We start from the raw sequence: 21,400 nt of genomic DNA on the forward strand, positions 1-21,400 counted from the left end.
CCTGCTTCCACACTGCAGTGCTTCTGAGAAACTGAAAGGTGCAGTCTCTTGGGAGCAGATACACTAAAATTTCATAAGATTGTTATTTAAGTGCAAAGGTTCTACATCAGTCTAAAGAGTCACCTTTGATCATTGTTTGACTTAAAGACCAGCAAGGAGAGGGCAATCCAAATGCTCAATATGTTCCCATCGTCGTGTGGATTGGAATCCATTGTTATTATGTGAGGAACTTCAAAAAGCAATGCCGTGGAAACTGATCCCAATTGTGACCTCCAGCTGAGCACAGAGCAGGAGATAATTTTACGAGATTTCATTCTTAAAATGGATGTCGATCCTGAGGGTGTCCTGTGTTAATGGGTTGATAGTCCCTTTCTGTATCTGTACACTGCCCTTTGAATGCTTACTCTGATGCTTTCCAGATAATGTTTGATGTGGAAACATGCAGAATGGTCAGTGAAGTGAGGAACTGTCACTGCACTCATTTATCTTGCTTCCTTTGTTTAAGAAAGTACACACCTGCATCTGTTGTTATCTGCCATCCTCTTTTTTAAAAAAAATTGAATGCCTCAGTCTAAAACCAGCATGGAAAAAAAATCTGCAGATACAATAGCCAAAGTACAATGTTCTGAGTGCGAATACCTTCCTGAGATAAATGCTGGCAGCTATATTTTTCTTAATGCATCAATATGAAAGCATAGTTCTGAAACCTACATTCTCTCAAGTAAACTGAGATGGACAGACATAAGATTGCTTTCTAAGGCAAACCTAATAATGCACTCTGAGTTCATGGTTAGTGTTTCACGTCTGTTGTGGTTGACCCTTGCGCTATGAAAACAAAAGCAGGCAGCTGCTTATGATAGTCTTTTGAGTTATTTTCAGCATAATTTACCTGTAAATTCTCTCACATTTTCCCACATTTGAAAACAGTGAAAATAATGAGCTTGGTGTCTAGATCTACTAAGAGACTGTGTAGATGTGTACAGATTAGCAACTTACATTATAAAGTGTTCCAGTACCCTTCACATCACAAAGTTTGGTATTGAATCGCATGAGATCAAGACAAATGGCCAGGTCCAAGAGAGAGGTCTTAAGTCACATCTCAAAGGAAGAAAGAGGTGAAGAGAGGGACAGAAGGAAATTCGGAGCTAAGAGCTCCAGTAACTAAAGACACTGCCATCAATCTGTGAAATGATTAAAAACTGATTTTTTGTTTCATCCATTCACAGAATGTGGGCAGTGCTTCTCTGAGAGGCCGTGTAGAATAATTACTTAATGAAGGGGCTTGACTCCAGTAAAGTTGCAGGGGAGTGCTTACAGGGCTGATTACACAGCACCCCCCCAAAATGGAGGCAGCAAAGGTAGGAGTACCACAGACAGGCAGATTCTATGACTCTATCCACCCCCTTATCCCATGTCGGAGACTTGAATGTGGGCAGGAATCCTGGTATTGGGCTAGTTTTGTGGAGTTCCCAAGTTGCCTGAACTTGACCCAAACCCGGATGATGGTTCCAGTTTCAGGGGTTGGATGCTATCCATTATATGGATGCTCAGCGTGAACCACCATTGTAGGGGCCTGGCCAGTGATTTTGATTCTCATGTTTCAGGCCTCCCTCATCCCTTTGCCATCACGGTGTTTGAAGACAGCCTGTACTGGACAGACTGGCACACCAAAAGCATAAACAGCGCCAACAAGTTTACCGGGAAAAACCAGGAGATTATTCGCAATAAGCTGCATTTCCCAATGGATATCCATACACTCCATCCACAGAGACAGCCAGCAGGTAAGTGCATGCTGTGTGAATGTGGGCTGGTCTAACCTGCTTTAATCAATCAACGTGCAATTTAAAAACAAATAGAATTCGATTCGCGTAGTTGATTCCATTTGTTTCTGCTGAGGCAAAATGTCCTACAACCCAACGAGATTGATTGGAGAAAAATCACTGAAAGCCCAGGGGTGGTTCCTGTTTGATGAATATATGTAGCTCAGGAATGGAAACCATAATGTCATTGAAAACATTTTCATTTTTCCAAATTATTCTGACACTTTTTGGAATCAAGTGTGCAGAATTATATTGAAACAGAACCAGAATGTATGAGTTCAAATTAAAAGTTGATTTCTAGGTTCATTTCTTTAAAAAAAATAATAAGTTGTTTGTAATTCTCATTAAATTGTTTCACGTTTTATGATTATAGAAAACGATTAAGAATTGGACTGTGGAGAATTGCTTGTGCTGCATTTCATCTGTTAGTGTTTTATTTTAATTGACTAATTGTCTGTTTAACTTGAGCTTTATAGTTGATTGAAATCTTTGAAAATAGCAATCTTCTCTAAAGCAACCATGCTGTAAATGAAGTTTTCCAAAGCAAATTTTAGTTTGGACTCTCAAAGGGCTGGTAAACGTACACAAGTTGGTGAAGCAGACTCTCTGGTGTTTTATAATTGTTTGCCAGCCCTACAATCTCATGGCTTGAGCTCCCAGTGCCTCCTGCTGATCTTTTGCAGTGTCTCTGGTTAAGGGACAGGGGCTGTGTTTGCGCTGCCTCATTTGTTAATGTAGGCAGGGTGAGCAGTCATCAGCTGCAGTAACCCACATGTTCGAAGGACTCTGCATCCAACTGCGTGTTTCCAGTCAACCGTCGGGTTCCAAGCTCGGCAGTTTCAGATCTGGATGATCGAGGTTTGTATGTATCTTTATCAGCAGCAAAGAAAAGGTTCAGATCAAGAGGTTATGGCAAGGGGGAGGGGAATCTCCATAGCTGGAACATCGTCATTGCTGCTGCTTTGAATTGTGTGGAGGTATTGGAGCGTCAGGACTACTGTAATTAACTTTTTAACTGTTTGGAGTGAAGGGCTTGGCAGAGTGGTGCATATGATCCAGGAAGTGTTGGGGTAGCAACAAAAGGTAACTTAAATCATCTCTGCTATAATAACCTGCAATTCTGCACTAGAATAATGGTGTATGATGTAGATGTACTATAGGCCAAATAAATTACTGGCTTCAATTCCTCTTATTTCAAGTTTATTTAATTTTAATGATAGGATTTATCTTTCCCAGTAGTCATTTCCTTTGATCATTTTTAGTACAAAACGAAACAATTGTTTGAGTTATTGGGATTAGACTTGATTGAAAGCAACAATTGACCAGAGATTATAAATGTTGAGTGATTTTACAAATGCAAGCATTATCCTATGATATTTATAGTGTGCTGTGCTTTCTGCTATTTGAGCAGGGAGAAATCGCTGTGGCACCAACAATGGGGGGTGCAGCCACCTCTGCCTGCCCAGCACTGCCAACTACACCTGTGCCTGTCCAACTGGCTTCAAGAAAGTCGATGACTACAACTGTGCTGGAAGTAAGTAAAATTTCACAGGATTGTTTGATGGAGATGGCGCTGTTCAGAGACCATTTGGCAAAATATTGTAAAGAATTAAATTCATTTTTCAATCCGTGTAGGACATTCACACATGACAAGGGATTTGAATTATGGAAGTAGAAAAGTGAACTTCGGTCCTTGCGAAAACATAGAGCACTTTATGCAGTTTTGGGCTGATTTGGAAAATGTTCAGGCAACTGACAGGGTGCAGTGCAGATTAATGGGGATGCCGGTTAATATATGGAAGTAGAATTACAAAGAAGGTGCAAATGAAGGGTTTCAGCCTGAAATGTTTACTTTCCTGCACCTCAGATGCTGTCTAACCTGCTGTGCTTTTCCAGCTCCACATCTATTGACACAAACATTTGAGACTGTTTTGGGAATGGAGGATCTGAGGAGGCAATTTGAAAAGAGTTGGCTAAATAAGTCAAAGTAGATAGACGTGGGCTCTTTCTGGTGAAGATGGTTTACAGAACAAGAGGACATAGACACTAAATGTAAAAGATTCGGAGAACAGAGTAAGCTTGTATTAACATAAAAGTGTTCCAAGGTTGCTGAATGGTATACCTGAGTTTGACCAAAGCAACTAATATTTAAGAAAGGTTAGGTAGGTGAATGAAGGAAGGAATGAAACAAAGAGATGATGCCATTTTCTCTCCGCAAGATAATACCCCACAGCAGTTTTTATTGAAGAGTGACCTGGAATTAGATTAGATTCCCTACAGTATGGCCCAACACGTCCACACCAACCCTCCGAACATCAGCCCACTCAGCCCCTTTCCCTACATTTACCCCCCGACTAATACACCTAACACTATGGGTAATTTAGCATGGCCAATTCACCTAACCTGCACATTTTTGGACTGTGGAAGCAAACCGGAGCACCCGGAGGAAACCCACGCAAACACTGGGAGAATGTGCAAGCTCCACACAGACAGTTGCCCGAGGCGGGAATTGAACCCGGGTCCCTCCATTAGATTCCCTACAGTGTGGAAACAGGTCATTTGGCCCAACAATTCCACACCGACCCTCCAAAGAGTAACCCACCCAGACCCACTTCCCTCTGAATGATGCACCTAACAAAATGGGCAACCTGGCATGGCCAATTCACCTGACCTGCACATCTTTGGGTTGTGGGAGGAAACCGGAGCACCCTGAGGAAACCCACGCAGACACTGGGAGAATGTGCAAACTCCACACAGACAGTCACCCGAGGTTGGAATTGAACCTGGGTCCCTGGCGCTGTGAGGTAACAGTCTAACTACTGAGCCACCATGCCACCCCAGTTAACAGATTAATGATGACCATGAATCCATTGTTGATTGTCAGGAAAAAGAAAAATCTGGTTCACTGATGTCCTTTAAGGAAGGAAACTGCCCATCCTTACCTGGTTTGATCTACATGTGACTCCAGCCCCAGAGCAATGTGGTTGACTCTTAACTGCCCTCTGGGCAATTGGGGAGAGATAATAAATACTGATCTAGCCAGTCTCACCCTCATTCCATGAAGAATGAATAAACAAAACCACAACAAAATGATGCTGCTTTTTTGAGGCTCCCATCAAAGCACCATGAGTTCTTGTCGGTGAGCTGATGAAACAAGTGTTTGACCTTGGATACATCTCTGTGATCGTTCAACATTGCATAAAAAGCCAGATGAGGCAGAGAGATGGTAAAAGTAGTTGCCAGATCTTGCAGCTTTGCAACCCCAAATTCATTCAAACAGACTTGGGAAATGTACTGCCACACTTTGGTCTGTAGTGGCTATCTTTCCACAGGTATCCGGGTGATGCTGCAAAATATCAAAGTGACTTTTATGGAGACTTCCTAAACTTTCCTTGCCTATCTTGGCACTTTAAATGTTCTGGTCATGTGCTCCAGTTCACTCAGGGTGTTAGAGTTACTATTGCAGTGAGCACTTTTTTTACATGTATGATGTAGTCTGGAGTTGTGGCCAGTGCTAACAGACAGAAGCTCTTGGTACAGATGGTAGCCATAGAGACAAAGAGATGCACAGCACGGAAACAGACACTTTGATCCATACCGACCAGATATCCTAACCAAATCTAGTGCCATTTGCCAGCACTTAGTCCATATCCCTCTAAACCCTTCCTTTTCAAATATCCATCCAGATGCCTTTTAAATGTTGTAATTGTATCAGCTCCACCAGTTCCTCATTCCATACACTCACCACCCTCTGTGTGAGAATGTTGCCCCATTGGTCCCTTTTATGTCTTTCCCTTCTATCCTAAACCTGTGCCCTCTAGTTCTGAATTCTCCCACCCCAGGAGACAGTGAGAACTGCAGCTGCTGGAGATCAGAGTTGTAAGTGTGGTGCTGGAAAAGCACGGCAGGTCAGGCAGCAACCGAGGAGCAGGAGAATCGATGTTTTGGGCATAAGCCCTTCATCAGGAATGAGGCTTGTGGACCAGGGCTGCTGAAGGATAAATGGGGCTAGGGGAAAGGTGGCTGAGAATCCAATAGGTAGGTGGAGGTGGGGGAGAAGGTGATAGGTCAGAGAGGAGGGTGAAGCAGACAGAGGAGAAAGACAATGGGCAGGTCAAGAGGGCAGTGCCAAGTTGCAGGCTTGGGACTGGGATAATGTGAGGGGAGGGGAAATGAGGAAACTGTTGAAATCCACATTTATCCCGCGTGGTTGCAGGGTCCCAAGGTGGAATAGGAGACGTTCTTCCTCCAGTTTGGCATTGGAGGAGGCCCAGGGTCTGCATGTCCTCGACGGAGTGGGAGGGGGAGTTGAAGTGTTCAGCCACAGGGCAGGTGGAGTTGGTTGGTGCGGGTATCCCAGAGATATTCTCTGAAATGATCCACAAGTAGGCATCCTGTCTCCCCGATGTAGGGAAGACCACATCGGGTGCAACATATACAGTAGATGACATTGGTGGAGATAACGGTAAATTTCTGTCAGATGTGGAAGGATCCTTCAGAGCCTTGGACGGAGGTGAGGGGAGTGGTGTGGGCCCAGATTTTGCACTTCCTGATGTGGCTGGGGAAGATGCCGGGATTGGGGTGTGGGCTGGTGAGGTCATGGACCTGACGAGGGAGTCACAGAGGAAATGGTCTCTCAGAATGCTGATAGGGGTGCAGAGGGAAATATATCTCTGGTGGTGGGGTCTATTTGTAGGTGGTGGAAAGGGCGGAGGATGATGCGATGTATGTGAAAGTTGATGGGGTGGAAAGTGAGGACCGGGGTGAGTTCTGACCTTGTTGCGTTGGGAGGGATGGGGTTCAAGGGCAGTGGTGCGGGAAGTGGAGGAAATGCACTGGAGGACATTGTCAACCGTGTGGGAAAGGAAATTGCAATCTTAGAAGAAGAACACCTTCTGGGAATTTCTAAGATGGAATTAGCCATCCTGGGAACAGATATGGAGGAGGAATTGGGAATAAGGGAGGGCATTTTTACAGGAGATAGGGTGTACACTAGATAGCTATGGGAGTCGGTGGACTTGTAGTAGAAGCCCACCCCCACCCCCAGGGAAAAGAACCAGAGGACTCAGCTTAAAAATACGGGGTAGACCATTTAGGACAGAGATGAGGAGAAACTTCTTCACCCAGAGAGCGGTGGCTGTGTGGAATGTTCTGCCCCAGAGGGCAGTGGAGGCCTAGTCTCTGGATTCATTTAAGAAAGAGTTGGATAGAGCTCTCAAGGATAGTGGAATCAAGGGTTATGGAGATAAGGCAGGAACAGGATACTGATTAAGGATGATCAGCCATGATCATATTGAATGGTGATGCAGGCTCAAAGGGCAGAATGGCCTACTCCTGCACCTATTGTCTATTGTCTATTTATGATATTAGCTGTTTTGACACTTGGTGTAAATTATGTTGAATCCTGATCATGGGACAGCTATATTTTTTGTAATGATTTGAATTTTATTGACCCAATTGTAGTGGAACAAAAGGACAATATACACCTTTGAGTTTGCTATTTCTTTCATGTAGCATGTGAATAAGATGCTTTGATAGTCAACAAAGGGAGTACGTGTGCCTGAATATATAATCACCAGCTGGTAGTATACCGAACAATACTGTCTACTTGTTGGCACTTGTAGATTCTAATTTAAAGTAGGAAGGTATTTAAATAGCAGTGAGAAGAATGTGGAGTTGATTGCAATACCAGATGGCATTTAACAAGATGTATTCTACTAAATAGTCCTTTAAAACTGCAGATGATCCATCATTAAGAGATACAATTATAATTTATTTAACAAACTGCGATATGAAGGCCAAGTACAGAAGTCACATGACACCAGGATTTAGTCCAACAAGTATATTTGAAATCACAAGCTTTCGGAATGCTGCTCCTTTGTCAGGTGACTTGTGGTTTCAAATAAACCTGTTTGACTCTAACTTGGTGTCATGTGACTTCTGGCCTTGTCCACCCCAATCCAACATTGACACCTCCACACAAAGGTCATGTAAGAGTAGAACATGTTTGTAAAGTGCACAATCCAGATTGGTGCACTTTTTTTTTACATGGGCCATAGGTGCTGATTACATCTTGCACCACACTCTGGGAGTCTGACTTGCTGAGGCAACATGGACTTGTACCCATGTGTTTAGTCAGTATCTATGTCAGTGATGGGAGAGGCTTAAATCATCTTTTCATCACATGGCTGATCAAGAGGTGTTCTGGCTCCTTCTGACTGCCATTGGCATGTTTTAAAATGATTTACAGTTTGATCCTGAGCAATTTTGGGTGCATCATGAACACACCTTCCTTGGCGATAAAATCCTGGAGTAGGATTCGAACTTGGAGCTTCAGCTCAGAGGCAGGGATGCTACCCTATGCACTACAGACCTTGAGAAATATTCAGGCTGTGCTGGGTTGTCATGTACATTGTCAGCATGTTGATTGAACTCATGATTAGGCAAGGAGTTCCATGCAACTACATTGACATGGATAGTTGGATTATTGTAATATTTATTATTTCATCTTCAGTTGGGGGTGCTAGTCCAGATTTTGGGCAATGATGTTTCTTGATAGATATTAACGATGTTGATTTTTGAACTGCATTTGAAATGGGAATGTGACAAATCGCATCCTTACACAATGGCAAAGAGTTGTCCAAAAAGCATTTTATTGAGGTGTTAACAGTGGGTTGAGTTCTCCATTGTATCTGACTCAACCAGGGATGCTGCCACTCATTGTGAAATGGAACTGGTGCCTTCATTGTTTGTCATTTTATTAGAGTTTGTAAAATGTTACATTTAGAAGAAGTTGTACATGACTTTTTGAACTTAGAAGTGACAAGAGACCTTTCGGCCTTATCAGGTCTTGACAAGTTCCTGCTTTTTGCTCGAAGGACGGACATCCGTCGCATCAGCTTTGACACTGAGGACAAGTCTGACGATGTCATTCCACTGGCTGATGTGCGCAGTGCTGTTGCCCTTGACTGGGATGCCAAAGGGGAATACATTTATTGGACAGATGTCACTACCGACTCTATCAACAGGGCTAAATGGGATGGAACAAAGCAAGAGGTACGTTCATATAACCACTTCAATTGTCAGGCTGAAACCTATACATAACAAACAGTAAAAAAGTTAGTCAAAGCAGATTAATTTTATGAAAAAGATATATTGCACTCAATAATTCTATAATACATTCATTCTATGAGGTTTTATCCTAATAAATTTTAGCTATATCTAATACGATCAAAAGTAAATGCGGTATATTAGTTGTAGTTGATAAGAAATTAGATAATGGGGAGAAAATATTCTATTTAATTTTGGCTATTATTCAGTTAAATTAAGATAATGCAGAAGATCCAGTTGATGGTCAATCTTTGACATCAACAATTACGTTCAGTTCACTGATACTATGGGGACTGTATATAAATGCATTTTAATAAAATTAGTTTTAAAGACAAAATATTTTTAATGAAGTTAATTTAACAGTAGTGAAGTCTTAAAGACTGTGTAAATATCAGAGGCCAAGATCTGATGATTTGTTAAGTGAAGGATTCACTTGGAGGGCATTTTTTAAGTCTTAGAAGCTTCATAAAGCAAAACGTTGCAGTTAAAGCATTCTCCATCTGACAATGTTATGTCTCTTATCTTGTTCAGGCTATTGCTGTCACCAGCCTGGAAAGTCCTGCAGGACTGGCTGTTGACTGGGTGACAAACAAGCTTTACTGGACAGATGCAGGTAATCTACCCAAAATCATATAATACTCAGCTAATCTGTTATTACCTGTCCCATATAGCAAAAATGAATTCAAAATGACCACAAGCAAGAACTATCAATAATTATTTTGATTTCTGAGGTACTTTATCATGTTAATAATTGGTGAGAAGCCTGTGAAAGTGGAACTGTTATCTGGTAGGGGACTATATCAGAGGGTTTTTTAATTTACTCATGGGATGAGGGCATTACTGGCCATGCCAGCATTTATTGCCCATCCCTAATTGTCCAGAGAGCAGTTAAGAGTCAACCACATTGCTGTCGGTCTGGAATCACATGTAGGCCAGACCAGGTAAGGATGGCAGTTTCCTTCCCTGAAGGGTATTAGCGAACCAGATGGGTTTTTCTGACAATCAGCAATGGATTTGTGGTCATCATTAGACTCTTAATTCCACTATTGGCTGTGGCAGGGATTGAAGCTAGGTCTGCAGAACACTAGCCAAATTTCTGGGTTAATCATCGAGCGATAATACCACTTGGCCATTGCCTCCCTTCCCGGGTGCACTGGTGCGAGCGGTGGTTGGGGGTGGGATTTTACTGAATTAGATATTGTTGTTTTAACCCCGCACTACGGGTCACCCTCAAGGCTCAGTAATTAAGGGTCGATGATCAGTCCGAGATTTATTTGGCTGAAGGAGAGGGAATTGAATGAAGAGAGTACTCCATATCTGTGCCAACAATACCTTCCAACATAGCACAATGGATCAGAGTTTTGATACCCTTCGTCTTAGGTAGTACCAGGGCGGCACGGTGGCTCAGTGGTTAGCACTGCTGCCTCACAGCACCAGGGTCCCAGGTTCGATTGCAGCCTCGGGTGACTGTGTGGAGTTTGCACATTCCCCCCGCCCCCCCCCCGCCCCGTGTCTATGTGGGTTTGCTCCTGTTTCCTCTCACAGTCAGAAGATGTGCAGGTCAGGTGAATTGGCCATGCTAACTTGCCCGTAGTGTTAGGTGCATTAGTCAGAGGGAAATGGGTCTGGGTGGGTTACTCTTCGGAGGGTCGGTGTGGGCTTGTTGGGCTGAAGGGCCTGTTTCCACACTATAGGGAATCTTATCTAAATGTAATCGCTTAGGATTGAGGATGACTTACTGCTACTCTGACTTAATAAGTTTGATTCTGGTGGGCCCAGTGCATGATTTGCAGATCCTGCCACACATTGGGCAAATGGCAACCGAAGAGATTCGGGAGGAAGGTTATCCAAGATTTCTGGTTTCCTTCCAGACTTCCCGTTTGTGTGTTGCTGTCAAATTGCCTTGATGTGTTTGGTGCTGTACCAGATGAACCTTCTCCGTTTGGCTTGGTCATGAGTCAGAGCTTCTCACAAATCAGCCGGAATGATTGACTTGCTTCTGGGGAGATCATGAAAGCATTCCCCCATGTCCCTCTGGGAACCTCCTGCTGTGCCCAAATTCTGAATTAAGCAGCTGCTTCAAGTGCCTCATGTATTCATTGTATTAAATGTCTTGAGTTTTGCAAAGATTTTGGTTTAATACTTTTATTCTTTTTCGTTTCAGGTACTGACAGAATCGAGGCCTCAAACTTAGATGGGAGCATGCGTACAGTCCTTATCTGGGAGAACCTGGATAGGCCCAGGGATATTGTGGTGGATCCGATTGGAGGGTTTGTTCACTTGACATTAATAAGTAGTGTGACAGTTATGCTTTGTTATTCCTGAGTATTATATACATCCTAAAACATTTAGCTTTGTTACTGGAAAAATTATAAATCTGTATCCTATTTACCTAATGATTCTTGTTAAATTTAAGACATTTCTTGCTGTCAGCTTTTGACTCAAAGAAACAGAGAGAAACTCAGCAGAAATGGCAGCATCTGTGAAGAGAGAAACAGAGTTAATATTTTGAGTCCGGTATGAGTTCAGTTTGAAAGAAGAGTCCTATCGACTCCTAGCATTAATTCTATTTTTCTTGTTTACAGCTGCTGCCCGGCCTGCTGAGATTCTCCAGTATTCTCGGTCCTTGTTTCAGATTATCAGTAGCTGCAATATGTCGCTTTAATTTTAGTTTTTGGTTGTTTCCTTTGACACATGTTGATGTGTGGGATTGATTTGCCTTTTACTTAGAGGTGGTGGCATAGAGGGAATGTCACTAAGTTAGTAATCCAGGCTATTGCTCTCTGGATATGGATTCAAATCCTGCCATTAATAATTTTGGAATTGAAAGCTCGTCTCAGTAAGAGTGGCTGTCCTAAAAAACATTTATACTAGATTCAAAATGTTAATGCTACTACTCTCCACAGATGCTGCCAGATCTGCTGAGTTTCTCTAGTATTCTGTGTGCTTGTTTCAGATTTCCATTTTCTGCAGTATTTTGCTTTTGTCTAACTGTAATCAGTGATTGTAAAATCCTGCCTGGTTCGCTAAAATCCTTTTGTCTGCACCTGACACCAGACCCACAGTCATGGGTTTGAGTTTTGACTAAAAAGGCAGAGGGGAAAGTGGAGTTCAGACCACAATCAGAGCACCCATTCAGATCTTATTGACTGGTGCAACAGGCTTGAGGGGCTGAATGGCCTCCTCCTCCTAATTCTATTGTTCCTGTGTCCTCTGAAATGACCTAGCAAGCCACTAAGTTCAAGGGCAGTTAGGGATGGATGAAAATGCAGACCGTGCAACAATGCTCACATCCCAACAAAAATGTATTTTTTAAAAATGTATCATTACACAGTTGAAACCAGTACTTGATGTTCTTTCTCATTCTTTCTTTTTTATGTAGGTACATGTACTGGACAGATTGGGGAGCCAATCCTAAAATTGAGCGTGCAGGGCTGGATGCCTCTGAGCGAACTGTCATCATCTCCTCCAATCTCACTTGGCCAAATGGCTTGGCTGTGGACTATGAGACTGAGAGGCTGTATTGGGCTGACGCAGGCATGAAGACAATTGAGTACGCCAACCTGAACGGCACTCATAGGAGGGTAGGAGAGCTTAATCAGCAATGGTTTCACTCTGAAGGAGAAAGAATTCAATCCATATTGACACCAGTTATCCTTCTTAAGTAAACCACATTGAAATACGAAACAATGTTTTTGCTCATCTGTGACTAGTGCTACAATATTAATTGAACATAGTTATTTATTGAGGAGGGTGAAGATAGAAAAAACACAGACCTGCTTCTTGAATAGTTGGCTCTCATCCGGGTACTGGAGTTAGATAGTTTTTTGACGTTCCTATTCGGAATATATTGAATAATAGATTGAATAATTCAGCTCTCTCAAGCTTCCTACTTTTCTAATTCCCCTGTAATCCATGCGTAAAGTGGTGATTCTATTAGATCTAAACTCCCCCTATTTGGTACCTTTGTTTTCTCTAGGTCCTGATTGGCAGTCAGTTACCTCATCCTTTTGGCTTGACTCTACATGAAGATAAGATTTACTGGACCGATTGGCAATCAAAGAGTATTCAGAGTGCAGATAAAAACAGTGGCCTGGGAAGAATGGTGCTGCGAGAGAATCTGGAAAATCTAATGGATATTCACATGTTCCATCGCCATCGGACACCAGGTAATGACTGGAACAGGCAGGAAACCTGAAGAAAATGCCCCAATGCTGGAGGCACAGTTTCAAGTAGAACAGTTGTGTTCAATGAACCTGTTATCTCGTGCTTTATGGTTGTAATAGATTTATGTTTCATTGATTTACTTACAGTGGCATCCATGTGTAAAATAGACAATGGTGGCTGCAGTCACCTCTGCCTTCTCGCTCCATTGCCCAAGGCGTACCACTGTGGGTGCCCCACAGGCATAAACCTCCTCGCAGATGGCAAAACCTGTGCACCAGGTAAGCTGTAACTCCTCATTTCCTTGGCAGCATGGAGGTATTAGAAAGAGTTAGAAATCACACAACACCAGGTGAGAATCCAACAGCCTTGTTTGAAAGCTGTCTCAAGGTTTGCACTTCCTGCGGTGTCATTCCTAACGAAGAGCTTATGCTTGAAACATCGATTCTTCTGCTCCTTGGAGGCTGCCTGCCCTGCTGTGCTTTTCCAGTACAACACTTCTTGACTCTGATCTCCAGCATCTGCAGTCCTCACTTTCTCCTGGCTTATTTGAAAGTACAAGCTTTTGGAGGGCTTCTTCTTCGTCAGGTAGCTGCCTGGTGAAGGAGCAGTGCTCCGAAAGCTTGTACTTTCAAATAAACCCATTAGACTATAATGTGGTGTCATGTGATTTTTAATTTTGTCCACCCCAGTCCAACACCGGCATCTCCACGTCATGTATTAGAAAGAGGCATTCTGTTTTAGACAAAGGGCATTGACTTTCAAATGAGAGTATCTCATGTTTTGCTGGAAAAGGTGATGAGTGCTTAGAAACAAGAGTAACTTGCTGTTCATTGGCTGTCGCTTCACAGCAACCTGCTGCCATTCAACATACTGTTCGCTTTCCCACTCAGATAAAAAATTCCCATCTGAGTGGGAAGGTGAACAGTATTTGAACTTTGGATATTTATTGCTACATTGCATTGATATTATTAACCAGCAAAGTGGCTTGAGTTGCTCGGTGTGAGGGTTGTGGTCTTTATTTTCTTTTAACACAGAATCTGGGCTTTTGAAATCTGTAGATGCCCAGTTATTCATTTGTGAACACTCCTTGGATATGGTTTTCATTGGCTGGGTCAGTATTTATTGCCTCCCTCTAGTTGACCTGCCTTCCTGATACACTGCAGTTCACATGCAGCAAGTAGACCCACAATCTTGTCATGCAAGGAGCTCAGGATTTTGACCCAGTGACAGGGAAGGAAGGGCAATGTATTTCCAAGTCAGGATGGTGAGTGACTTAGAGGAGAACTTGCAAAAGGTGGTGTTCCATGAATTTGCTGCCCTTGTCCTTCTAGGCGATAGAGGTTGCAGGTTTGGAAGGTTGCCAGAATAAACCTTTAGAAAGCTGGGAGATAGCTAACTCTTGAAAGCATAGCCTTGCGGTCTTCACTGAGGTAGATTATTTCCTGAAATTGTTAAGTAGTTGAGGAATTTCTTTTCATCTGACTTGGTATTGTTTTTAAAAGTTCATTCCTCTTTTTATATCAGGTATGACCAGTTTCCTCATATTTGCACGGAGAACAGATATCCGGATGGTGTCCCTCGATATTCCTTACTTTGCTGATGTGGTGGTGCCTGTCAATGGATCAATGAAAAATACAATTGCAATTGGTGTTGATCCTAAAGAAGGTGATTTTCTTCTTTTCTTTCAAGGAACACAGGTGTTGCTGACAAGACCAGTATTTGTTGCCCATCCCTCACAATTGCCCTTGTGCTGAGCAGCTGGCTGAGCCACATTAGGGAATGGTTAAGAGTCAACCACATTGCTGCGGGTCTGGAGTCAGACCGTGTAACGATGGCAGATTGCCTTCCCTAAGGGACAACAGTGAACCTGCTGGGATTTAATTCAATAAAACGTTTTCCATTGACATATTTTGAGAAATAAATGAATGAGGCTTAACTTGGATATTCATTGCTTTTCCATCACCAAGTATTAGCTAATATTGTATTTTATTTGGTTGCTAAGATTAAAGGACATGTAGAGGAATTGGCCCTTAGCTATGGTATACCGTTTAGTAAGATTGTTTCCCTCAGTATCACCTTATCCACTACTTCCATATCCCTGGATGCCCTTTACTTACAAACATTTATTGATCTATTGTTTGAATATACAAACTAATACAAGCAGAGACCCAGAAAAGCACTTGTGGTCAAATTCATACCTTTATTGCAACAGGACTTATTGAAATAGAGGATTTCTTGTTATTCTTTCATCAAAGACTTCAATGAAATCAAGACTTCTCACTTTGAATAAAGCTACATAAATCTGTCCATGAGTAAAAGGCTGAGCAATATAAGTACATAAATTGTTAAAAATCTGGTTTTGCATCATGCTCACAGTCATAGAATGTGATGGTGTAATTCTGGGTTGGTTTGTCTGAGTTGAAAAGGCTGGAAACTTACATTTGAAAAGTGAATTAGTGGTTTGAGGAAAAGGCATTCTATTTTCTTGAAATCTGCCTGTTAGAATTTCAGTATCTATTACTAAAGAAAACAACTTCTTAACTAAAATCTTGTTTCATTACACAGTCCCTGTTCAGGATTTCTGTTTTGTAGCTGTGCTTTCCTTCAGTCTACATTTGTGCAGAATTCAACTGTGCAGTGCCTCTAGAGGTTCTGTTGCCATGATACTTATCCATACAATCAATTCACTTATACATACTTCTTAGTTCACCTGACATTACATTTTTCAAAAAAGAATATTTCAATGACGAATTTTGGATCATTTTGCCACAAAACAATTCCATCTTTTCATCCAGTCTTACCATGTCACTTTTGTACATTACAATCCATCCCCATCCCACTCTTGCCCCCATCCATCCTTTTATTAATCCTATCTGATACCTCAAGGAAACATTGTCCAGCCAGGGGTATCTGTGTTTTTGGGGTCCTGTTTTTTCTTTTGAATGAACCAACCCCCACAACCATGCCACCATTGTCACCAATGTTGTCTAAAAAATAGAACCATCCCCCCCCCAACAACAGGTGCAGCCTCAAAACCAACCAGCTAAAACCATCCAGGCAGACAAAATATTTTTATCGCTATAAATTAAACGAAAAGACCTCAGTATTTGAAACTAATTTGGCTTGGCTATACTCAATTTAATGGTAATTATTTCAGTATTTTACCATTTGTATAATTTAATCAGTAATTTGTTCTGTAATCCAAGATGGAATGTGGTGTCATTACCCAGTTTTCACTGTACCTCAGCACAAGTGACAATATATTAAAGAAATCTATAATCTATATGGAATTACTTGGGAATCTCAGATTTGTACCACTGCAAGTCCAAGGTTGAATCCTCAAAACTGTTTCAAATTGTAAATGAAGTGAAAACAGGAACACAATTGCTGGGTCATTGACTCTGATTTTGCCCCCATTTGTACACGATCGCTCTTTGCCGACCTGTCGTTTGTAGTTTTGTAAGTTGGGGGAAATCTCCACGGTTGCCAGGAAGACCATCGCCGACAGATTCGCAGCCTCCGCGGGGTCCACAACCACCGGGAACAACACCGTTTCTGTATTCGCCGCAGCCACTTCCGCCCCCAGAATTGCCGTCGCCGCATCTACTTCCACCCCCCAGTGATGTCACTCGCCTGCACAATGACCACGCCGTATGCATCCCTGCCCCCACGCTGATCCCCGCTCCCACGCCTAACTCCGCCCCCACGCGATCTCCACCCCCACATCTAACCCTGCCCCCACGCCTAACCCCAGCCCAACTCTCAGCTCCAGTCCATACCAGGTCCTAGCTCCCAGCCCTGCCGTATTTTCACCATCCCTCCAGACCTCCCCCTCTCTGAGGATGAAAGACCAGTCCTCAGCAGAGGCCTCACTTTTATTCCCCTACGGTCCCGGATTAATGAATTCAACACGCGGAGAGACATCGAGCATTTCTTCCACCACCTTCACCTCCGTGCCTACTTCTTCAACCAGGACTCCTGCCCATCATCTGACGACCCCTTCTCCCGCCTCCAACACAGCCCATCCACCTGGACACCCCGTGTTGGCCTTTTACCCGCCCTCAATCTCTTCATAGCCAACTGCTGCCGCGACATTGACCGCCTCAACCTGTCCACCCCTCTCACCCACCCCAACCTCTCACCCTCGCAACGTGCAGCCCTTCACTTCCTCCGCTCCAACCTCAACCTCACCATCAAACCGGCAGACAAGGGAGGCACGGTGGTAGTTTGGCGCACCGATCTTTATATTGCTCAGGCTAAATGCCAACTCACGGAAACGTCCTCCTACTGCCCCCTTGACCATGACCCCACCTCCCACCACCAAACCATCATCTCCCAGACCATCCATAACCTCATCACCTCAGGGGATCTCCCATCCACAGCCTCCAACCTCATAGTCCCACAACCCCGCACCGCCCGTTTCTACCTCCTGCCCAAAATCCAAAACCTGACTGCCCCGGCCGACCCATTGTCTCAGCCTGCTCCTGCCCCACCGAACTCATCTCCCAATACCTCGACACGGTCCTGTCCCCTTTAGTCCAAGATCTCCCCACCTATGTTCGGGACACCACCCATGCCCTCCACGTCCTCCATGATTTTCGCTTTCCTGGCCCCCAACGCCTTATCTTCACCATGGACATCCAGTCCCTATACACCTCCTTCCCCCATCACGAAGGGCTCAAAGCCCTCTGCTTCTTCCTTTGCAATCAAACTAACTAGTACCCTTCCACTGACACCCTCCTTCGACTGACTGAACTGGTCCTCACTCTGAACAACTTCTCTTTCCAATCCTGCCGCTCCCTCCAAACATGGACACCCGCATGGGCCCCAGCTATGCCTGCCTATTTGTCGGATATGTGGAACAGTCCATCTTCCGCAGCTACACTGGCACCACTCCCCACCTTTTCCTCCGCTACATCGATGACTGTATCGGCACCGCCTCGTGCTCCCACGAGGAGGTTGAACAGTTCATCCACTTTACTAACATTTTCACCCCAACCTCAAATTTACCTGGACCGTCACAGACTCCTCCCTCCCCTTCCTAGGCCTCTCCATTTCTGTCTCGGACGACCAACTCAAAACGGACGTTTACTATAAACCGACTGACTCCCACAGCTACCTAGACTACACCTCCTCCCACCCTGAACCCCTGTAAAAACGCCATCCTATATTCCCAATTCCTTCGCCTTCGCCGCATCTGCTCCCAGGAGGACCAATTCAAATTCCGAACAACCCAGATGGCCTCCTTCTTCAAAGACCTCAATTTCCCCTCAGACGTGGTTGACGATGCTCTCCACCGCATCTCCTCCACTTCCCGCTCCTCTGCCCTTGAACCCCGCCCCTCCAATCGCCACCAGGACAGAACCCCACTGGTCCTCACCTACCACCCCACCAACCTCCAGATACATCGTATCATCCTTCGTCATTTCCGCCACCTCCAAGCAGGCCCCACCACCAGGGATATATTTCCCTCCCCACCCCTATCAGTGTTCCGGAAAGACCACTACCTCCACGACTCCCTCATCAGATCCACACCCCCCCACCAACCCAACCTCCACTCCCGGCACCTTCCCCTGCAACCGCAAGAAATGCAAAACTTGCACCCACACCTCCCCCCCTTACTTCCCTCCAAGGCCTTCCATATCCGTCAGAAATTCACCTGCACCTCCACACATATCATTTACTGCATCCGCTGCACCCGATGTGGCCTCCTATACATTGGGGCGACAGGCCGCCTACTTGCAGGACATTTCAGAGAACACCTCTGGGACACCCGCACCAACCAACCCAACCGCCCCGTGGCTGAACACTTTAACTCCCCCTCCCATTTCACCAAGGACATGCAGATCCTTGGCCTCCTCCATTGTCAGACCATGGCAACACGACGCCTGGAGGAAGAGCGCCTCATCTTCTGCCTAGGACCCCTCCAACCACAAGGAATGAATGCAGATATTCTCCAGCTTTCTCATTTCCCCTCCCCCCACCTTATCTCAGTCCCAACCCTCAGACTCAGCACCGCCTTCTTGACCTGCAATCTTCTTCCCGATCTTTCCGTCCCCACCCCTCTCCGGCCTATCACCCTCAACTCCTTCCACCTATCGTATTCCCAGCGCCCCTCCCCCAAGTCCCTCCTCCCTACCTTTTATCTTAGCCTGCTTGGCATGCCCTCCTCATTCCTGAAGAAGGGCTTATGCCTGAAACGTTGATTCTCCTGTTCCTTTGATGCTGCCTGACCTGCTGCGCTTTTCCAGCAACACAATTTTAAGCTCTGATCTCCAGCATCTGCAGTCCTCACTTTTTCCTAGTTGATTGAAACCTCACTATGTCTGATCCTGTGTGAGTCGAGAGCATACAAAGAAACAAGCAGGTTGTTGAGTCATTCAGAAATTAACCCTTCCACCCAACAGAACTGAAGAATTGTCTTTTTACTTTAGGGAAGGTGTATTGGTCAGACAGCACGCTCAATAAAATCAGCAGAGCCGATCTGAATGGATCCCAACAGGAAGACATTGTAACAACAGGTGAGGGGTCAGTGCCAGTCTGCATATCTTGTAATATTCTGTAAAACAGTAAGGTTCCATAGATGGACAAATGGTTAGAATTTAACGCCCTCTCCCATGGCAGGTTTGGTGGATGGGAGAGTGTTGGACAAAGCCCCACCACCTTCCACGGCAGGAGGACGATTGGATTATCTTTCTGTCCCATTGCCAATGCAATCAGCAGAACACATAAGGGGGTGGTGGTTGGTGGTGGTGTTGTCTACTGAGAGCTGCCTACCCTCTCTTTGCTGCTGACCCAACTCTGACCCACTCCTGTGAGGCACTAACCTCAAAATCCTCCCCCCCACCCCCACTACTGCCATTCATCTGAGTCCATCGATGGTCCTAAGATGTAGTACTGGCAGCAGCCACTACCGTCCCAATGGTACTGCTGAGCACTGAGAATCTGCTAGTCAGATACTGGAAGCTCTCAGGGGGAGTGCAGGATCCTACTCTGGGTCCTTCATCTGGGAGTGAGTCTGTTGCTGCTCTGTCCTATCCCTGATTGGCACATACTTTGCCAGGTAACTTCTGAAAAGAAGCAGTTTGGGTTCTGCAGCTGGTTGGTGAGACTGCTGTTGGCTCCATCAAAGACCTTCCCAAATCTCTTTGGTAGCTGCACCAAATGCGTGGTTTATTGGGTCCCAATTTTTTTTTCATTAATAATAGAGTATAAGAAGTTAATTGTGTTTTAATACAATGTATATGACCTGGTGTGCAAGTTCTCCTCTGCCATTCTTCAGTTTTAATAAACCATTGAGCCAGGAGCTCACCTAAAAAGTACCAGATTAATTCTCATCTCTGTTGGAAGCAAAGCGTAGAAGCTTGTTTTTCTTAACTCAGAATAAATTTACGACTGGAAGTGAGTATACGATGAGTTTAATTCCAGAATAGGAACAGTATATTGTGTCATCGGTATTTTCTCTTCACAGGGTTAATGACTACCGATGGACTAGCAGTGGATATCACAGGCCGTAAAATATATTGGACAGATACAGGGACAAACCGCATTGAAGTTGCTAATTTGGACGGAACAATGAGGAAGGTTCTGATCTGGCAGAACTTGGACAGTCCAAGAGCCATTGCTCTTCATCATGAGAAAGGGTGAGTAGGCAACTCATAATTACCTGCCAATGGGCTATGCCGTTGAATAATAAACTCATTATTTTTATGTTGTGGTCTTATGTATATAAAATAAATGTACAATAAATAATTTATTCCTAAAAATAAAGCAATGTGTGAAAATGCAATAACGAAGTGGCAAATAGTTTTCTGTTGATTGCACTATATATTCTGTGTTGGGTCACAGTCTTAATGTTGAAGAGTGCTGAGGAGTACTTAAGCCCTGTAAATGCTTTTCTTTAAATATGTTGCTCAACTAAGGAGTCGATTTGCCTTAGTTACAAGTGCAATTGCCTCTTGGGCAGAAGGTGCAAGCTGTAATCCAATGTCAAGTGCACCGTCTGCCAGCACTGCAGTGTTGTAATGAGGGGGAGCTTCATTGCCAGGCTTCACTCTCTTCTTCAGGCTTATAATGGCACCGCTGGCTGTTTATTCAGGTGGGTTTGAACAGGACGAAGGAATTATTTTGAATCACTTACAGCACAGAGTCCTTCCGCTGTCCTGGCAAATATTATTCCCACAACTACTACCAGAAAAAAACAGATTAACTGTTAAGTCATCTCATGTGCTGTGTGAGATGCTGCTGTATGCAAATAGGGGCCACATTCACCTCAAGAAAGAAATGACATTGAGTTGCATTTT

General features: G+C 44.1%; 1 protein-coding gene across 4 annotated transcripts in view; it reads left to right on the forward strand.

Annotated features, from left to right (window-relative positions):
• lrp4 (low density lipoprotein receptor-related protein 4) overlaps positions 1 to 21,400 on the forward strand; it is a 392,905-nt gene that overhangs the window by 316,001 nt on the left and 55,504 nt on the right. For 3 of the 4 annotated variants that reach the window (XM_060839081.1, XM_060839083.1, XM_060839084.1), the window contains exons 15-25: positions 1,605 to 1,781; positions 3,229 to 3,354; positions 8,668 to 8,876; positions 9,462 to 9,543; positions 11,095 to 11,200; positions 12,313 to 12,514; positions 12,910 to 13,099; positions 13,244 to 13,375; positions 14,622 to 14,762; positions 19,532 to 19,618; positions 20,569 to 20,740. In XM_060839081.1, coding sequence (XP_060695064.1) covers positions 1,605 to 1,781; positions 3,229 to 3,354; positions 8,668 to 8,876; positions 9,462 to 9,543; positions 11,095 to 11,200; positions 12,313 to 12,514; positions 12,910 to 13,099; positions 13,244 to 13,375; positions 14,622 to 14,762; positions 19,532 to 19,618; positions 20,569 to 20,740 — 1,624 coding nt within the window. The remainder of the gene's footprint in view (positions 1 to 1,604; positions 1,782 to 3,228; positions 3,355 to 8,667; positions 8,877 to 9,461; positions 9,544 to 11,094; positions 11,201 to 12,312; positions 12,515 to 12,909; positions 13,100 to 13,243; positions 13,376 to 14,621; positions 14,763 to 19,531; positions 19,619 to 20,568; positions 20,741 to 21,400) is intronic. The other variant, XM_060839082.1, reaches the window with a different exon arrangement.

This window comes from Hemiscyllium ocellatum, chromosome 18 (genome assembly GCF_020745735.1).
Source record: "Hemiscyllium ocellatum isolate sHemOce1 chromosome 18, sHemOce1.pat.X.cur, whole genome shotgun sequence".
Classification (NCBI taxonomy): domain Eukaryota; kingdom Metazoa; phylum Chordata; class Chondrichthyes; order Orectolobiformes; family Hemiscylliidae; genus Hemiscyllium; species Hemiscyllium ocellatum.